General features: G+C 35.1%; 1 protein-coding gene across 1 annotated transcript in view; it reads right to left on the bottom strand.

Moving 5' to 3' along the window:
* The window catches only part of LOC136029162 (caskin-2-like), a 131239-nt gene that overhangs the window by 94332 nt on the left and 15373 nt on the right, over positions 1 to 21534 (bottom strand). Inside the window, exons 2-5 of the mRNA XM_065707307.1 lie at positions 15991 to 16236; positions 14451 to 14536; positions 10791 to 10889; positions 3229 to 3392 (exon numbers count right to left, since the gene is read on the bottom strand). Of these exons, the coding sequence (XP_065563379.1) occupies positions 3229 to 3392; positions 10791 to 10889; positions 14451 to 14536; positions 15991 to 16236 (595 nt within the window). The remainder of the gene's footprint in view (positions 1 to 3228; positions 3393 to 10790; positions 10890 to 14450; positions 14537 to 15990; positions 16237 to 21534) is intronic.

The raw sequence follows: 21534 nt of genomic DNA, 5'->3' as shown, positions 1-21534 counted from the left end.
TATATATATATATATATATTCACAGGTGGGACACAGGGACACAACTACAATGGAGCGTAACTAATACGGCGCGTAACGACTTGCGCGGGGGGGGGGGCTTGGAGGGGGCGAAGCGCCACCCCAACAGCTAGAAATTTTATAATTTTCTCCACCAAATCCACTCCTCTCGATCATCTCGGTCTCAAGCCTCCAAAACGTGGCTGATACGAAAATTTGCACCCCAACACTCTAGTATAACATGTTGTCGAAAATTTTTACACTGTGATTATTTTTCCCATCGAGTTTCATCCTGATCCCTCCACTCTAAGCGTTTTCCAAGATTTTAGGTTCTCCCCCAACTCCCCGCAATGTCACCGGATCGGGTTGGGATTTTAAATAAGAGCTCTGAGATACGATATCCTTTCAAACATCAAATTTCATTAAGATCAGATCACCCGTTCGTTAGTTGAAAATACCTCATTTTTTCTAATTTTTCCGATTTAACAGCCCCCCCACTCCCTCCCAGATGGTCGAATCAGGGAAAAGACAATTTCTAATTTAGTTTGGTCTGGTTCCTGATATGCCTGCCAAATTCCCTCGTCCTAGCTTACCTGAAAGCGCCTTAAGTAGCAAAACCGGGACAGATAGACCGACAGAATTTGCTATCGCTTTATGTTACTTGATATATACCAAGTGCCATAAAAAAGGATCAAAAATCAAAATAAAACGATTTTTTCTAACTGAAGGTAAAGAACCACATTAAATTTAAAATGAACAGGAATTATTTGATATATGAAGGGGTTACCCCCTCCTCAAAACCTTGCTCTTTACGCTAAAGTTTGACTTTTTGTCCCAATTCTTTAAGAACAACTCCTGAAACACAAGGATCGTTTAAATACTTTAGCACGAAGAACGAGGTATGGGGGAAGGGGTAGCCCCCCTCATACCCAGAATAATTTATTTTCATTTTAAGTTTCAATGTTGCTCCTTACTTTCAATTGAAGAACAAAATTTTCTTTTATTTATTTACAATTAGGAATGGATTTTAAATTGGAGATGAGCTAAAAAGAGCGTGGGGGGGGGGGCTTGTTACCCTCATATAACTTTTTACTCTTAAAAATGATGCTACAACTTTCAGTTTCCTATCAAAAGTCCCCTTCGAAGTTACCAGGACCACCCATACCATACGAAGTGACTCGTGGGAAAAAATAATAAATAATACATTGGAGCCTTAAGACTCTTTACTATAGGCACGTTAGAGCACGCATGAATACCTGAGACTGAAAGTCTGTAGCCCCTTGATCTATGATTACTTGGTGGCTAATTTAGACTAAGATTTCAGGTCTCATGACCAGCTGCATAAGTTCTTGCGTGATAAAGCTTCAATCATGAATGTTAGATTATTGACGCAAGTCAACATAAAAATTATTAAAAAAGCAAACGAGGTACTGGCAGAGGATCTCAAAGCTAGCCACAATAACAGAAACCAATGGATACATCAATTTGATAACGTTAAATCTTAGGTGGTCTTAAGCGGTAAAAACCATACTGAATAAGAATCAAGTGCTTAGTCATAAGCACTTAATTGCAATCTAACATCTTTTAAAGAGTGACAAAAACATATAGTAGCTCTTTTGTAAAAAGTACATTTCAAGCGACTAATTTTAAGGAAAAAAAATATTTCGAGTGTGTTACAAGGGGGCTCCAACTTTCATAAATCATGTACACCAGGCGGTGAGTGCAAGCATGGCCATTGCGTGGAGTGTGGGAGAACTCCACCATGCGTAACAAAGGCGTGCCAAGCGTGGCGCAACTCTGTCAAGCTTTAAAGGAGCCTGTGTCATGCGTAGTAGAACGGTGCGACGCATGTGGCGCTCCGACATGTACACCTGGTGGCGGAAAGTGGACGACCCCTCGGTATGTTCAGTTCAACTTAACGCTTGTTGTTAAATCCACACATGATCATATCCAAAAAGAATGAAATCGCCACATTATCGTTCTCAAGAATTTTATTATCAGCCCCGCAAAACAAGGCAGAATACTGTAATATCAGGCACTTATCTATAGTAATATGACCCCAATTATCTGATTTACCGGTAGTCTTATAAAGGTCATATCCTGGATTTTTTTTTTAGAATGGGAGGGCGTACAGAAAAAAATTCGTCAAGGAGGAGAGACTACTAAAATTATTTTAAACTTAAGACCAGCATATGATGATCTAAACTCGAGACGACCAGAAATTACTATAAAAAAATAAATTGAACCCAAAACGAGCATAGATTATGACAAATAATCATATCAAATGGAACATAAAATATACTTACATAAATGGATAAATAAATTCTAAAACAAGTAAAAATTCAAACAAAACATCCTCCAAATATTTTTTTTTATATTTGCAACATTGAAAAATGAAAAAAGTAACAGTTAAATAAAACCATGAATCGCTGATATTTCCAGGAATTAACATCACTATAAATTAAAGATTTGGTTTCAATAGATCTTTCCAGTCATCTTGATTATCACAGTTACTGTTATTTTTCGTCGATTTTTTGAGAAATTAAAGCCTATAGATCAAAATACATATAGTTTTCAATAAAAAGCAAATGATGCAATAGGCTTTTGAGCGCTAACGGTTAAAGGAGGGGGTGGGGTAGTATAAATAATCCAGTTTGCATTGATTTCTGTTCGCTCTAAGTTTGGCTCGAGTATTACAATTTAATTTGTACCCGTTTTAGAATTTATTTATTCATCCAAATGTGTTATCTGTCATCTCATGTTTTGTTTTTCTTTATTTAATTTTTATTTTATGTTTTTTTTATTATTTTATTTGTTTTTTAATTTATTTTCAAATCTGTTATCTTGATGTTTTATCTGAATATTTATTTTAATTTCTGTTCGTTTTATGTTTCACTTATTCTTTGATGGTAGCTTTCTTTGATTGACTTTATTCCTGCTCGTCGTAAGCTAAATAGGGTTCTTTCTTTTCTTCGAAAAACTTCTGTTTCGGAGAGTGTTTTGACAATTAATATTTGAAAATAGCAACCATATATCAAATGATATAATTTAACCTTGAGAAGGAAATTATCACGATGTTCTTCAATGCAAGCAAAAAAAATTAAACACTGTGATTAGCCTGGGCTTTTAACCCCGACAAAATTAACAATCAAAATAGCCAGACACAGGTTCTCTAAGACTGATAAACTCACTTTAAAGCGTAATTATGCGTAGTAAATATTTATGGCTCACCTATTGTTTGACGGCTGGTTGCCTTGATTTCCAGGGTTGCCATAAGAGGCTCTGCCGCTGTCAAGACTGGTTGAGCTAGAACGACAATTTGGACCAGATGGGGCTACACATCGATTGGCGCTTGAAGTTGTCGTAGTACTGGATGGACTCTCCCTACCTGGGCTCTGATGAAAAAAAAACTACATAATATCTAGTCATAAAAGATGAAGGAACATGAGAATGAAAGTTCCAAGAATTTATCCAGAAAAACTAGCCAATAAGTTAAGTGCGTACCGTGAGGGGGGATTATAATCAATCAACTAGACATTGGACAAAGATATGGACGCTTAGAGCATTAAAAGGATTCAAGAGCAACAGAACTTGCTAGATTAGTACGCATAATATTAGGAACATGTCGAGAAATATCATGCTAATATATTAAGTCCATGAATTGTATTATTATCAGTATAAAAAAACGAAGTTAACATTTATTTAGGTAATGCATAATATTTGAAAATTGAAACACATTAACTTGCATCATTGATTTTTACTTTTTAACACATTTATTTAGGTAATGCATAACATTTGAAAATTTAAACACATTAACTTGCATCATTGATTTTTACTTTTTAACAGAACAGACAACGGGTATCAGATAGGCAGACTTGATTGCAGAGACTGACCTTCGATCTTCACCCCACCCCACCCCACCCCAAAAAAAAAAAAATCTTGACCATTTTTTTTTTTTACATGATTTAATTGATTTTTGGCTTATTCTTTTCCTAATTGCAACATACTTGCCGAAATGAACAGAATTTGTGCAAAAAATTCTTTATTTTTATTAATGTATATATATATATATATATATATATATATATATATATATATATATATATATATATATATATATATATATATATGTTTTTAATTGGCTCTAAACAATTATTCAAATATCTGATCGAATTATATCATAGAATTTTCGCAAAATGGCTGTACTAATATTAAAAACTGATAGATTATTTGGGTACTGTTGAGCTTGCATCAGAGGACACTTCCGGAAAGAGATGATCAAAAAATCGAAAAAGTAAGTTTTTTAGCCTAATGTTTGCCTAATTTTCTTATGAATCCCTTGCATCGATCTTCCAAAAATTTTGCGAGCATGTGATACAAAGAGAGTTGGGCTAGTAGACGCATTCCCTTATGCTAGAGAAAACCACGACGTCGCAGGAGTGTCTCAAGAATGGTGCAGTTAACTAACATAGAAATTGTTTCATATATATTGCACAGTTATTGCGTCAAATAATTTTAATACTATTACATAAAAGAACAAGTTCATCATATTATTATGTGTCATATCAGGAATTGGCAAAATAACATGCAAGTCAGAGGCAACATGCTACAGCTGGCTTAGTAAAGAGTACCTTCAATCTTTAATACATTCTGTATCGAAGCAGTAGTCGCAAAAATTTACAAAATGGCTCATTTGATTGGAAAATTGAAGTTCTTTGGCCCTCTTTAAGGATCTAAAGTGATTGGAGGTCAACCAGCCCCTTCACATGTCCTTTTTAGCTTGGCCAAAATATTACTTTCTCTGAAAGGGCTTGTAACTTCAATGCACAAGTTCTAGGATTAATGGAACACTCATCAACAAAAAATAATTCATATTTTGGGAGCCTTTTTCTTCTCACTCAATTGGACTATCAGTCTTGGCTTTTTCTACAATTAGCCATGACTTGATGCCCACAACTATTTCATTTTAATTCAAAAGGCTCCCAAAACAGGGACCATTATATATTTTTTTTTTTTGCTAGGCTTGAAACTTGTAAATGAAAGCCCTTGGGTCAAGAGAACCCCAACCCCAATGTTTTGTGCATTGGAATCCCCATCTCCCAAACTAGTTTTTATAACAGCATGACCCTTATGGTCCAGGGACTTGCGGTTTGAAGTTTTAAGCCGCCTAAAAAACTCTTTTGGTCCTTTGATAGAACCCATTTTGGACGTAAGCAATTTCATCCCTCCAGGCATCCCCTCCCCTCTTCAAGAAAGTACAACCTTTTTCGCCTAGAGAACGATCACTATAAACTTCCATCCAATCAAACACTTAAGGACCAAGCACCCACACTACTTTTTCAACTATAAAACCCATCTGTAAGCAATTAGCAATTTGCCTGATTTACATCTGAGGCTGGGTGGCAAAGAAGAATAAGAGAAGCCGAATGCCCTTCAATGACTTTCAATCCTTAAAAAGGGGGATTTAAAGTTTCCGTCTTCAATGAGTTCCATCTCAACTTCTCCCCTCCGCCCTTCCATACAAAATGAAAGGGGGGGAACAATATAGTTGAGGAGCATGACTTAATACTAAGACAAAGCTTAAGCACTGGCTCTTCTTGAAACAACTCCAAATAACGATGTTGTGATGGCACTTTAAAATTTGACTTTTTTAGTTGGTTAAAAATGGCTCAGAAGCGAAGTTTGCAAAACCACAACATTAAATTGAGCAGCTAAAACTTAGCCGTAGTGGTAAAAATTAGCTGAATAGGAATTTTAAATTTCCAAATTAGCCCTATCCTGGTGAAAGTGAGCACAATAGGAATTAAAAAGATCGTAAAAAACGGTGTGGTGAAACTTGGATGGTGGAAGGGGGTTCTGCAAGTTAGAGGTGTGCCATACTAACCATAAGCGTGCGATGTATGGCAAATTATGCTAAACGCAACAAAACTGTACCAAATATTTCGGAAGTGTGTCAAACTCTGCAGAACTGCCCCAACTGTGGCGGAACTGTGCCATGTTGTTGTGGCGCATGAGATGCTTGAAGATGTACATGAGGTGTGTAAAGTAGGAGACCCCTCGCCAAGACCCGAGTATAGATGCAAATCTACCCAAGGCCCAATGAAAGCTTCAAAATTAAAGCAAATCAGGTCGAAGATAAGTATCAAAATATATAGTTATATCCTTGTTGGTGGCTATAGCATCTTGAGACGAGTCAATGTTATTCAGAGATTAGATTGGGCTTCTTTTTGCGTTTTCATGCTTTGTTCAGACTATCATAAAGACAGACAATTATGAAGGAAAGGGGAAGGACGATAAAAGTAAGGAAAGATAAAACGCAAATAAGAGTTTGTATTTTACGTTATAAACTAAGATTTTTGTCCGTTGCCAATAAATATATATATATATATATATATATATATATATATATATATATATATATATATATATATATATATATATATATATATATATATATATATATATATATATATATATATATATATATATATATATATATTGTGGAAGTAGGTCATATTTCCTAATCGTCCAGACCATGTTTAATTTGTTCAATTTTGACTAGCCTCTTTTGAAATAAAAATGTTCCACAACTCCCCGTATTATTCACAGCACACTCGAGAAGTTAAGTTAGTTTAAACTTAACTTCTATATATTTGAACATTAGGGGATGTGGGGGTAAATTAACGTAACTTAATCAAGGCTAACCTTACCCCCACCCCCTCCCCCGTAATGTGCAATACATCGAGCGTGCTCGGAATAATACAGAAGTGTCCAAAACTTTACTATACGCTACAAAGGAAAACTTTATGAGGCTACGTTACCCCAAAAGATCCAGACTTGAGACAAAAAAGGAGAAAACTTAAGAGTTAGCAATTATAGTCCTTCTTACAATTTGGCAAAAAATAAACTTATCAGAAGGAGTTTGAGTGTTTTTAGCGGAAACGCCAAACCCAACTTGAGATTCAGATAAGAACGTTTTTTTCTTGTAAGGCAAGAAAATAACTGCCCAGTCAATAAACCCACTTAAAAAATGATAACTCGCCAGAGTGTTTTATCTTGGTGAAATATAATGTGAATTAAGTAATTTTGTCTGGCTAGGGGAGAGATATTTATTATTATTATTTTTTAAGTGGGTTGATGCTTACCATCACAGGTACAACGTTTTCCGAAAAGTCGAGGAGCTTTTACTTCTTTTCCACAATAAACCCGAATCGATGAAAAAAGAAAAAAAGGACTAACAACAATATTGGGCAAAAACAAAAGTGCCGCTTCCACAACACATAAATTGTCACAAAACTTTTTTATTGAGAATTTTTTTTCCAAAAGAAATAATTAGTATTCTGATGGGTTTTTTTTACCAGGTTTTCATTAAACCCAAATGAGTATTTAGCTTTAAGGGATCTGAAGGAGGTAGCGACGCTACTCTTCTGATGACTTCTGTTCGTTGTACGGTCGACTTGACTGTTCACTGTATTACTTAATAGGCATCCTTCGGATGTTGCCAATAAATGATTCTGAATATTTGAATAGGCTATAAAAATTATTTTTAATTTGAAATGAATGGACTTAAGAGATATAACTCATGAGAATTAGTTTGGTATTCAAAATCAATGTAAGAAGATTTACCAAAACAAAAAGTTTTTTTTCCAGAAAATGAGGGAACTCAATGAAACCCAAAACGAAAAAAAAGACGAACCTTCAATTTAAAATTAAAAAGAACCAAAATTTATGCAAAAAAAAGAATAGGGCTACAGCTCCCCTAAAATATCGGATTGCCAGAGCGTTATTTGCGCTTCAGTGAAAACGCTTTGTTTTTTTAGCAATGTGTTTTATTTCTCAAAAAAAAAAACTACAAACAGAAAATCACAATTATAATCAAGAGCCTGGGGGTGTTTTTTTTGCACCTTTCGATTTTTCTGATTAAAATGGCTTCAGTAGTTTGAAATCTTGGTCCAGTCCCAAATGGATAACTTCGAAGACCACACTGCCTTTCCATGACGAAAGTAAAACAGTTCAAAATAGGGATAAAACCTATTTATTGACAGTGAATAGATATAAAATTATTTAACTGGATATTTCGAACACATATACAGTGTTCATCATCAGCAGTAAAACTATAAAAGAAAATTTAAAAATAATCTAATTTTTTTTTTTAGTTTTACTGCTGATGATGAACACTGTATGTGTGTTCGAAATATCCAGTTAAATAATTTTATATCTATTCACTGTCAATAAAAAGGTTTCATCCCTATTTTGAACTGTTTTACTTCAGTGCCAAATGGAGCTCCAGAGGTGCAAACGAGGATTGGATACCCTGTGATTGGGCTCTTTTCGTAGATATGGCACTCGAATGTTATTTTACGATTGAATCATGCCTGTCCATGTTCATATCATCAACCATTCTTTATTCTGAGTCAATTAAAACATGAAAATAAAAACACTGGGACATTCAACTCTCTACAAAGTCATCATTGTAAGATAGACTACGATTATTGAGCTAGTGAATCAAACAGCAGTATAAATAAAAAGAATTTAAAAAATGCTTAGGTAGGATTTTCATTTGCAACACATTCTTTTACTCAGGAGTACCTTTATTCAAACTGGATAGATCCAAACAAAAGATGAACTATTTGTTTAGATAATCCCAAGTGACAAAGTCTACTTTTCCGTAGTAGAATCAATATCTCTCTTCCTTGCTCAAAAAGGAACTACCGACCATGACATCACGGATTTAAGATGACATAAATTCTTTTTTAACAAAGGAATTTTTTCAAGCTAAAGAAAGTAGATGAGGGCTGAGTTCCGGAAGTAGAACAAAAACACTCACGCTCAACTTTTATTTTTGTCTTTCCTTCTCCTAATGATATTCCCACTAGACAATACAGGAAATGACTGGTCACATAGTTATTGAATAATAAAAATTATATCGAAACTAAATGGACTACACCAAGAGAAAGGCTAAAAACAATTAGAAAAGAGTCTCTTATACCAAATGGTATTCAATTGGATTATGGTAGGACTTACAAGAAAACAGTGTGGAACAAAGGTCATTGCAGGGGAGAGGAACTATTAGGATGAACCTTCTGAACTGTGTATTTAAACGATTGATCCAATATTTTCAATTGATTATCGTAATTTACCTTTTTCTGCTTTGACGAGTTTCACCCTCCCCCTCCCATACCGATCTCGGTGCACGTGGCTGATTAAAGATTCAATAGATTTTACATTCCAACAATTTTAAAGCGTTAGTTTTCAGTGCTAACATCGGTAAACTAGCCAAAGAGCTTGTCAGGCGACCGAAACATATATAGGCGCAACAAAAATCCGAGCTGTTAATCCAAACGAGATTTTATTGAGACCCAACAGGCACTTCTTATGGATGCTATGGAAGTGAGATGAATTTAGAGACACTCCCCTCCCTGCAGGGGTCAGATCGACCCCAGAATTTTCGATCCTGGGCTCTGAGTTCATAAATACATGTTCTAAACGAGTCTGACATTATATGGTCTTTAAGAAATTTTTGTTCAAGTATGAGACTCGTTTTTCCTTCTCTTTTTTTTTCATATAATTTCCAATTCTTACCGTTACCGATCCACAGAACACAGATCAATAGATCATGATAAAAGCAAAACGCTCTTAAAGAGATGCTACCAAAGCAATTTTATGGCTCGGCAGTACAAAATCAAGCGGCTGTGTTGTCAGATAGAAGCCAACTCAGTGAATGGTTGTTAGCGATATTTCAGAGGAACGTTGAGTTTAGTTAGAAGGTTCAAAATGGATTCGCAGCTTAGAACATTATCTGTTAGTGGTTGAATCATACCAGAAACTTAGCTTTTTTGCAAATTTTACATTAAGGACGTTCGATACCAGAAATGCCATTTTGCGAGTCTCAGCTTCGGCTGACAGTCTCAAGGGTCCATTAGTAAATTTTCCCAGCACCACAGGGAGCTTCCGAAGTAACTTCAGTAAAAATTGATAGGGGGTCTTAATCAACATTACGAAAAACTAACGAGAGGCTAGTTTAAATCAAAGAAAACTTATAATCTCTTACTAATTGCTAAGCAAAACGTTGTCAGTTCAATGTACATATAGAAGAAATAACATGCATCCTGTGTCAGAAAAGATTTTAATCAAGGTTATTAACCATACTGGAAACTTCCAAAGCAATCAAATTATTCAATGATACTTTTATCGAGCAGCTTTTTAATATTTTTCAAGTATATATGCTAGAATATTTTATTTACTTATTCTAATATTTTATTACAATTATTGACAAGCAGGTATGCTAGAATATTTTTAGGGGCTGCCCTTTCCTGAAGTTTAAAAAGAAAATTCTGCTCTGTTCAATCACAAAAACGTAATTCACACTATCTAGTGATTTAAATTTCATTAGATCTGAATTTCTCTATTTCCGGCACAAAACGGAAGAAGTTAAATGGTTTTCCTTAGATTTACAAGTAGGTAGGTGTCGGCTTTTAGTTTTCTGTAGTTCATTAAGATCTTTTATCAAAGCTATACAAGTTACGGCAAGAATGCCAAATCAATTCTGAATAGTTTGGCCACACAAACTGAAAAAGTTTATAAATGGACAAAACAGGGTGATCATTAATGGTATCGATGTAAAGAAAACACTTATCCTTAATGGTAAATACACATCATTTATATTTCTTCTCTTCTTATCATCGACCGATTAGTTACCAAGCCCTAATACTTTATGGAGCACCAGTTCACCAAATAAACGCAGTTCCTTTTATATGAACAGAATTTAAAATTATTGCTAGTGCGATTAGTACCTGAGCCATATCTATTCCCTGATCTTCAATGGATGACTGATGTCCATAGGGCGGTGTTGTTGGTGCTCCAATATCATGTTTTGCCAAACTTGCCAGACCCTATAAATATAATACGAGTTTTAATGGACAACGATACGCTTCGCCGGGAAAACACGCAAAAAAATCCGACATGCATTCATACGAGATAATAAATAGAAATAGGGTCGTTCCTCATGTCGGGGAGTTGCATTTGCACTTGTGATGCAGGTTTGCAAACCTAAAAGGAATCAGGCCAGGGTTTACACATAGGCCCAGTAGGCTCGGGCCAAGGGGTGCACAAAGCCGAGCTTCGCAAAAAAAAATAACACTGATCGAGTTTTTTCTTAACAAATTACTGGAATGATGTGATTTATCGTCTAAGTGTCAGAAGCACTTTGCTGCTCCGCTTCCTTTTCACAGAAAAGTGAATTTAAAACAACATAGGAATTCCGGAGCCGCTTATAAACTGTCAGATGTCTTGCAAGAATGGCAGCTGAGAGCTCGGTTATCACCTCTCTCCTGCAGTACATTTGGCTCATCACTCGTCAGTTGCCTTCTGTTCAGGGCTTCCACTATCCCCCAAGTTTCGGGGATCTCCCCGTAAATCTCTGTGTCTCTCCGAAAAAATTGCTTGGGGCTAGGAGCGCGCAAACGTTGGTTATAGGGACGTAAAAAATATTTATATCCAGCCCTTCAAGGAATAGAAATAGTTATTTTTTATCTCGCATAATCTACTGCAGTATCTACTCGATCTTCTCTTGGGCAATTCTTTCTTGGGCTCACAGTCCATCTTAGGAATAGATTGTTTCAGATATTTTAACCAGAGTGAAGGTTCAGGTTAAGGACTGTGCAGGAAGAGTTATGGAACCAGATTCGTTATTCGTTTACAGCAAAAGGATTTGCAAAGTTAATAAAAATTAAACTATGCATCTTGGCTAGAAAGTCAGCCGAGAAATACCTATCACTGTCCCCCATTGAATTATCCAACACAAGCTATACACTGTGTGAAGAAATTCCGAGAAGACTTGCCACCAATGTCAACTGTCCGAGGATGTGACAAGGTGCTATAAGCCATCTCAAAGATCGTTAACAAGTAAGACAATCTGTCCTCTAACAACGGCTACAAGCAAAATTTTCCAGAAGAGTAGAAAACGGTGAAGGCTTTGACAAATAATGAACTGTTATATTAACACTTTAATTTTTAGCGATCAATATTTCCACTGAAAGACAATTAAACATAGCTCAGTTTTCTTTTAGTTTACAAATAGTACTGAAAACCCCTTCGTGACAAGGGGTCTCGCCTCTGCTATAGTTGGAGAGTTCCCAAATTCCTTTAGGGTCTTCGAAATGCTCACTTTCAAAATATATTTTTTATTAGAAGAAGCACAGAATTTGCCTACGGACCAAGAATATAGCTAAACAAACTTATGTTTACTCAATAAAAATAACATCTAGGTCCCGTGACTAGTTTTCAGCTAAAATACAGCTTACCACTGAAAAAGAGGGACATGGTTTATAAAAAGGGAAGTTCGGCAGCATCACTAGGGGGAGCAGCTATATCAAAGAACTGTAATTAAGGAGCGACTCGGGCCATTAGTAACAGATACTCCAATAGCAGTTTATATACTTCAAAAGAATCAGTTTTTTATGGTAATTCTAACTAAATGCAGTTAAGTTTAAAGTTACTCATTGAAAGTTAAGAGCCTCGAGTATTCTGCCTAATTTTGCCCCAAAAAATAAAACTTTCAATTCTAAATGTTTTAAAGGGCAAAACACTCGCAATTACTTATTAACTACATTTATTTCACTAGTAAATGCTTTCAGTGAAGCACTATAATACATTAGCGCAGACAGTGGGTAGTTGATACTAGGCACTCCCCTCACATAAAGAATTATTTATGTTCATTTTAAGTTTTAATGTTCCTCTTTATTTTCATTTGAAAAAAAATTGTTTAGCTAATGTAATCAAATTAAAACTGTCTGTACTTTGAGCATTATACTTAGTTTCTAACATTATTTTACAGCATTATACATGTTCCTCCTGAGAGCTTTTGTACATTGTAAAGGTTACTTTTTCATCTATTAGCCGCTCTAAAGCTTTAAATTACCAACGTTGATGATTTCATGCTATGGAGTAAAATTCGGCTTTGCCTATGGTTGCCATGGTCATCTTTGACGATGATAGGTTTGTAGCTTTTTCGGTTTGGTGTACCTAATATCACTTGTACAAACGTAGTGCTACGAAAACTAAGGAACTAAGACGAAAATCATTATGTTTTCGTTTAATTGTCATCATAAATTGTTATATCATCATCCTTGGTATTTTGTGTGTGTTTTTTTTTTGTTTGGTTGTCTTATGGACGGGAGGGGGGGGGGGTCGTAGCAATTGGCTGTTAAGTCATGGTCACCAATGGCGATGATGGGTTTGAAACTTTTGCTGGTTAGTTTGCTTCTGATCGGTGTCTGGTCTCTATCTGAGTCTAAGAAACATTTGTTTATTAATTCCATCACGAAGTGACCCGTATTCAGCATCGCACAATAGATTCAATACAAAAAAATGGGTTAAATACTTGTCTGAAGTACATTCAGTATATGTTACAAACTGCTGTTTTTCGTTTGAGGCTCCGAAAAATTCGTTCCAATAATCACACTTCTTAGAATCATATAAGTTAGAAAGTAACGACAAGTCATACTGTTTTAGAAAAAATTGACAAGGCATAAGCTTATATATAATACATTTTTATAAGTAACAACACTGATTAGGAACGAGAAAACGAAGAATTAAGTTGGTTTTAAGCCAAAACAGCAAAATCTAAGGGCATCTTGAAGGAACGTGTCATCAATTTTATTGAAAATTACTGTGAAAATAATTCTGATGACACATCATAAAGTTTCGAGGAATTGGATAAGTACTGCGTTTAGTCGATAGCAAAAAAAAACCAAAACGTTGATCCTCGTAAACTTTTTCTGGCGAAGCCTACAGAAGGTTGATGCAGCTCTTTTCATTCGCCCAGGCGACATACATCAAGTACGTTTTCACAGTCTTTATAGCAGACAATTAGCTTCGGCTCGGAGGAAAACTACATTGTAGCTATATTTTAATTAAATATTTAGTTGTTTTTTTTTGGGTAGATTAGGTTAAGTTACGTATTTAGTATAAAGCAGTCTGAACGGCCCCCTGTCCATATTCTTTGTTGTAGTTTCCAATAATTTTGTTTCTAAACTGCTATATTTTCATCAAATTTGGTATTAACCTAATGATTAACCTAACTTCAATTCTTGAGTGTGTACCAGCTAACAAGGAAGTACCAAAAATTACTTCCTCCGCCAGCTTGTTTAACAAGCTTGAAGATTCTGGTTGAATAGTTCACACCTGTCGGGAATTTAATGTTCTTTTGCTAAAATTCGATGAAAATCTTTTCAATGAAAGCAATAGCTCATAATCTCTAAATCTCAATCATTCTGAATAACCAGGAAAGTGAATCCGCAACTTTCAAACGGAAATGCATCTTTTGGATGTTTACAAGATGGAGATCAAGACTGACTTGACTGGTGCTTTCAACACGACACGTATAGCATTTGAAAGATGGAAAAGTAGAAAAGTCGTTAGAGATTCTGTCTTTGGAAATAAAGATAACAAACCTGATGCGTAGGTGGGAAAGTGAAAATTTGGCCTGTACCGGTTCTTGAAGGCGATGCCAAAGTACGAACTTGAGAACTGTCCATTTCTAAAAAAAAGGAAGAAGAAAAAGTAAGTTTCGACGCACTGAAGTATAAGAACGAACAAAAAGAAAAGTTTAGAGCAATGCATTAGAAGGGGATTGATTGCTCATTATTTTAAATATCAACACTTAACTAGGTCACTTTACAGAAATACAATTATATTTTTAACTTGTAAAATCAAAAATTAGATTAAAAAAAAAGGGAAAAATTCAAAGTTTCCAGTCTAAAATTCTCACTACATATAAATCATTCTGTCGAAATCGCAACAATAATACATATTATAAAACAGAAATACAAAAAACTCTATATAAAAAAACATTATATAAAATTCAATCATATAAAAATAATATCTTGCGTAAAAACTGACTCGAGAATTTTTGATCTACAGGTACGGGATTGAGACAACGGAGACGCTTGGGAGATAGATAGGATATACATAATTAGGGGCTGTATATTTGAACACTAGGAGGGGGGTAGTATAGCGGGGCTTCATGCAAAATGTAACCTAACCTAACCAAAATACCAAGTAAATATTTATTAAATATAGTTACAACGTAGTTTTTCACTGAGCCGAGGCTAATCGTCTCCGTATACACACGGCAATAAACCGGTTATTGTATGACTTTATAGATCTAAATTCTCTACTGTGTACTGGCTAACAGATAAGTACCAATTTTTTTTTGTATATTTTGTCACTTTTGTACGAATCATAAAAGAATTAGGGGGTTTAAGCCATGTACCCCGCCCACCTGGATACGGCCCTTCCGCCACCCTTCTGCCGAAAGTTGTCAAGTGGTGACACAACAAATATTTGAACTTTTCGAAGTTGACTGATGCTTAACTGAGTTTTGATTTTCTGCGTGAGACATTATGACAAAAAGCGGTTTAGGAGGATAGTTGTTTCCCTATACCCCTTCAGTTAGCACATCCGTAACTTTTAATCAGTAATAATTTGGCCATTTTAGGCCAACGGGCATAAATTCCCCTAACGATGTTTTAATAGTAAGAATAAAAACTTGCCAGAAACAGATACCATGCTTCCTACCAATTGTAATTTATATACCACGCAGCTGAAACTGCAGCTGTAAGAATCCATAGCGCAAAAGATAAAAGACAGTTACATGTATTAAACTGGCGTGTGTCTCCTGTTTGCAGGGTAATAACCGGGGTGGTTAATAGTCTTTTAATGAAGCAAAGCGAATATAGAGGAGACATAGTATCAGAACGGGCCTCTCCAGACAATTCCATATGTTACCCAATGGATCACATTAGAATTTTGAAACTTACAGGAAAAAAATAACATTCAATGACAATTCTAAAGAATTACATTAATAGCATCAAATAAAATAGTTATTTCGAAAATCATGATGATTATCATAAAGCCCATATATTTCACGTCGTTTTTCTTGAACAAAAATAAAAAGATGATCTATAAAAATAATAAAGGAAATCGCCTGACCTTTATGACTCAGCTTTCCAAGAGAAACATCTGACGGAGATGGGGGTGCCGTGTTTAGATCGTCAACACCAAAAGAACTTCGATGGTCACTCAGCGTAGTGCTTGTGTAGTATCCAGACGCTGTGCTCGACGAACCTGAACCAAAACTCGAGGCTGAATTTCTTGGGTAAGCTACTTCTGGGACTATTGGAGGCGCAACTTTCTTGGCATTACCACCACGGCTATTTTTGTTGCTAAAGCTCCCAACTAAAAATAATAATACTAATAAGAAACAGTAGCACTTCTAACATTTTTAACACAACATTATTGTAGCCATGTTATGCTCGTTAATAATGTTGTCCTCAAAATATAAAGAAGGGTCGCATAAAAAAAGGAAGAATGATTTAAATCTTTAGCTAGCAAATAAGTTATCATAAATTGGTAACAGCACTGGTAGCTGGTCTAGACTATGGATTACTATCCATGGAATTAAGAAGTCCTCTTCATCATTTGGAATTTTTAGAGGCATTTTTGAATGATTAATTCAATTTTCCTCCATAATTTTCTACAGTGTTCATATAAAGCTTATTTACCTGTGTGCTTAACTAGACATCAATTTTTAGCCATCATGACTTTAAACCAATCTGGATTGCACATAAAACCAGGAGAACAATAAGTTTGGTAGGTTGTGATTATGCTTAGACATTGATGGCTAGCTAAGCCAGAAAGTCACCTCCTCCTATTTCAATAAACTAGGCTACAGCGCAAAGGATAAAAACTGCTACTGGTAGCGGAGAATAAGATTAAAATGAGTATCGTATTAGAAGTGAAACGATTGACGATATATCTAGAATTCGGCTACCATCAGAAAAGCTTTTTCCGTTTTGGCATGTTTAAGTTGCAGACGTTCGGATTTTACCGGTCAAACAGTTCGTGGTAACGAACTGTAGTGAGGAGCGATTCGGCTCAATAGTAAACGAAGTTTTGATACTAAAAGATACATAAAAAATATATATTTTATATATTTTTTTATATATATATATATATATATATATATATATATATATATATATATATATATATATATATATATATATATATATATATATATATATATATATAAATTTCATCAAATTTAGTCTTTGTCATCAAAAGTTACGAGCCTGAGAAAATCTGCCTTATTTTGGAAAATAGGGGGAAACGCCCCCTAAAAGTCACAGAATCTTAACGAAAATCACACCATCGCATTCAGCGTATCAGAGAACCATACAGTAAAAGTTTCAAGCTCATAACTACAAAACTGTGGAACTTCGTATTTTTTGCCAGAAGACCGATCACGGGTGTGTCAAGGTAAGTTTTTTTACTGTTTAATAAAGTAGAATTGAGAGAGAGTCAAACTTTAGCGCAAAGAGCGGGGCGTTGGGAAGGGAACAGCCCCTTTCATACACGGAGTAATTTCTGTTCGTTGTAAGTTTTAATGTCGCTCCTTACTTTCAGTTAAAAAAAAAACTAGTTTTTTTTATATTTAATCAAAAATAAAGACCAGAAATCCATGGCTATTGAATTACCTCACCTGTCAGATCAATCTCCTATTCATTCAAAAATCATAATTAAAACCTCACTCATCTATTATAAACCGTTTTGGCAGGATTAATCAAGAACTCAATAAGACTAAGAGAAAACGATGGAGATTTTTAATATGAGAGAATTTTAGGAAATGAAGTCTCCCAATTCAGCAAGAGACTGAATAAGACATATTGTAAAAAGCAAAAGTACAAAAGTAAACAGTTAAGCAGGAGGTGGTTCCAACAGGCTTTCTCTAAATTTTTGTGATGTGGAAGGGGTCGTCAGCTTTTTGCTTTGACTTCTTAAGCCGCTCAAAAAAAGACTCAAATCAGGCCAGTGCTTAAGTGTAACTAAATAAAAAAAAAACTTTTTTTTTTACTGAAAATAAGGAGCGACAATAAAACTTAAAACGAACAGAAATTGCTCCGTGTATGAAAGGGGCTGTTCCCATCTCAACACCCCGCTCTTTACGCTAAAGTTTGACTCTTTCTCTCAATTCTACTTATTAAACAGTAAACACATTAGCGTAAAGAGCGGGGCGTTAAGAAGGGAACAGCCCCTTTCATATACGAAGTAATTTATGTTCGTTTTAAGTTTTAATGTCGCTCCTTACTTTCAGTTAAAAAACTTGTTTTTTTTATTTAATTTCTGAACGTTTTTGAATCAATGCGTGTTTTGATTTTGGTTCTCCGCAGTGGAATAATTAAAACCAAATTTGCATTTTTTTTTTTTTTTTTTTTTTTTTTTTTTTTTTTTTTTTTTTTTTTTTTTTTTTTTTTTTTTTTTTTTTTTTTTTTTTTTTTTTTGCTAAATGGCTTTCTCATAGTTTTGATCGAATGATTTTGAGAAAAAAAAGAGTGAGGGAGGAAGCCTAGTTGCCGTTTTTTTAACTTAAAAAGGAAACTAGAACTTTTAATTTTTTGCGAATGCTTTTGTTAGTAAAATTTGTTTTTGAATTAATGCATGTTTGATTTTGGCTCTCCGCACATAAATTATTAAAACGAAATTTGCACATTAATTCTTTTTTTGGCTAAATGGCTTTCTCTTAGTTTCGATCAGGTGGTTTTGAGAAACAAGGGGTGGGGAAGGAGGCCTAGTTGCCTCTAATTTTTCGATTACTTAAAAAGGCAACTAGAACCTTTAATTTTTAACGAACGTTTTTATTAGTAAAAAATATACGCAACTTAAGAATTAACTTACGTAACACATTTCAATATTCTTATATTTTTATTATGTATATGAGGGGGTTTCTCCCCTCGTTAATACCTTATTCTTACACTAAAGCTTAAATTTTGTCCCAATTCTTTAAGAATGACCCCTGAATCAGAAAGGCCGTAGAATAAATAGTTGGAATTACTAAAAATACTTTAGCATAAACAGCGAGGTATTTAGGAGGAGAAGAACTCCTCATATGTGTAATAATCTCTGTTCGTTTTAAGTTTTAATGCTACTCCTTACTTTCAATTGAAAAAAAAAATCATGTTTATTTTTTCATTGTTTTTTTTTATAGTAATGCTAGAAAATCCTGCGCCCTTTTCATTGAATTTCTGTTCCCTCATGACATATTCCTCCAAGGAAAGATCCTTCCACATAGCCCCCTCCCCTCAACCCCCCAAACCAAAAAATCCCCCTGAAAACATCTGTAACACTTCCCAATAACCATTACTCTATGTAAACACTGGTCAAAGTTTGTAACTTGCAGCCCCTCCCCTGGGGACTTTGGGGGAGTAAGTCATCCCCAAAGACATAGTTATTATGGTTTTCAACTGTGTTGAACAAAACGGCTATTTCAAAATTTTGATCCGTTGACTTTGGGGGAAAATGAGCGTGGGAGGGGGTCTAGGTGCCCTCCAATTTTTGGTCACTTAAAAAGGGCACTATAACTTTTCATTTCCGTTAGAATGAGCCCTCTTGCGACATTCTAGGACCACTTGGTCGATACGATAACCCCTGGGGAAAAAAACCACGCACCCTTGATCTGTCTTCTGGCAAAAAATACGAAATTCCACATTTTTGTAGATAGGAGCTTGAAATTTTTGCAATAGGATTCTATGACTTTTAGGGGATTCCCCTATTTTCCAAAATAAGGCAACTTTTCTCAGGCTCGTAACTTTTGATGACAAAGACTAAATTTGATGAAACTTATATATTTAAGATCAGCATGGAAATCCATTTTTTTTTATGTATCTTTTAATATCGATATTCCGTATTTTAGAGTTTCGTTTGCTATTGAGCCAGGTCGCTCCTTATTAGTCTACAGTTCGTTACCACGAACTGTTTGATTTCCAGATAGACGTGATCCAAATACGTCGAACTTTAAAAAAAAGTTGAATAGACTAAATTACGCATTAGTTTGTCCCGGTTGATCTTAGTTGTCTGTTCTTATCACAAGGAAAACAGTCAAAATTAAGTAAGCCCTACACATAAAAATCAAATAATTTCACTTTTGTTTCGTTTGTTCTAGGTACGAATGGAGTTTAATTAAGACCTTAATGCTAGTGGCGGTTCTAGGCCTGGGCAAGGGGGGCAGTTACACCCCCTATTTTTTCTGATAACTGGAATTGAATTCCTTTCATCTTTACATTTCCTGTTAAGGTACCTTAACCCCCACTTGATTTATGAGACCTAAAACCGCTACTGGTTAATACAAAAACAGTTTTTCTTTACTAAAACATATAGACCAACGTCAAAAATCATGGATGATTCCTCGACATTATAAGAAAGCAAATAATTATAATTTCCGGGTTTTTTTTTCATGGACTTGGCCAACTTGCCCTCTGAACACTTCAAACACAAACTATGTTGTTATCAAAGGAATATATCAACAGAACTGTACCGCGCATAAAGGTCCCAAGCAACGAACTTTGAATTTTCTTAAAGGTCACTGAACATTAATTCCAGAATTGCATTTAATCAAAACTGCTTTCTCAAACGAAATAAGTTCGCTATTATCATTATCACTCAGGGCTTTTCCCTGATGAACGGTTTTAACATAAACCGAACAGTAGGAATAAATTGAGCGGGTTCGAATATTTTTCTTCCATGCTTAGGCCTTTGGCTTGTGTCCTTTGGCTGTGTACATGGTCACTTTTTTCAATATGTCATGTTTTGACATTTTTAAAATCCTTAGATTTGTTTCTTTTCTTTTTTTTTGAAGAGCAAAATCTCCTTAATAGCCGAAAAAACAATACAGGCATTTCAACTTCAAGTTTATATGCATTAGTGGCACCAAGATGTGGCGTGATTTCGTCAAAATCCATGGGGGAGGGGCAAAGCTGGGGCCAATTTTCCCAAATCAAGTGAAAATGACAATGAGAATTGAACCATATAGCACCATGAAAGCAAAGATATACTATAGAAAACAACTGTTTCTCTGGATACTTGAATTATGCAGGCTTATCTTAGTTTGACAAGATTTTTCAATAAACTCAATTTCAGCTAAGGGGCAAACTGGAGTCTTAGGAAGGGAGTGGTAGCTCCCCCCTGCTCCATATCAAATTACGCCCCTGGTCACCAATTGAGGGGAGGGGGCTAAATCTTGGAAAATACCTTTTTAAAAGTATCTTCGTCTTTAAATACCTTTCCCTTAGGATTGATTTCTCCCAGCAGCAAAGCGCCACCATCCCTGTTTTAGGCATGTTTGCTCAACGCTGTTTTTTTTTTTTTTTTTTTTTTTTTTTTACTTCATTTAAGAAAAACTAAAAAAAAATCGCGTCCCTCCCCTCTAAATACTCGTAAAATAGCACCACTGCTTCGTGTACGTAGAGGTTCTTTATGGTTCTTTGAGGTTCTTGAGAGGTTCTTTATGGTTCTTTGAGGTTCTTGAGAGGTTCTCTATGGTTCTTAGAGGTTCTTTATGGGTTAAAAATATCTAACTAGGTTTTTTGCAAAAACAAACGTAAGTAACAACAAACTTATACATTTTCCGTTCAAGCGTTAAACAGTGAACACTGTGTTTTCATATTGAAGGACAAGCAAATGTTCTGGTCAACCTCCCCC

Source organism: Artemia franciscana, chromosome 1 (assembly GCF_032884065.1).
Source record: "Artemia franciscana chromosome 1, ASM3288406v1, whole genome shotgun sequence".
Classification (NCBI taxonomy): domain Eukaryota; kingdom Metazoa; phylum Arthropoda; class Branchiopoda; order Anostraca; family Artemiidae; genus Artemia; species Artemia franciscana.
This window is presented reverse-complemented; position numbering and strand designations above follow the sequence as displayed.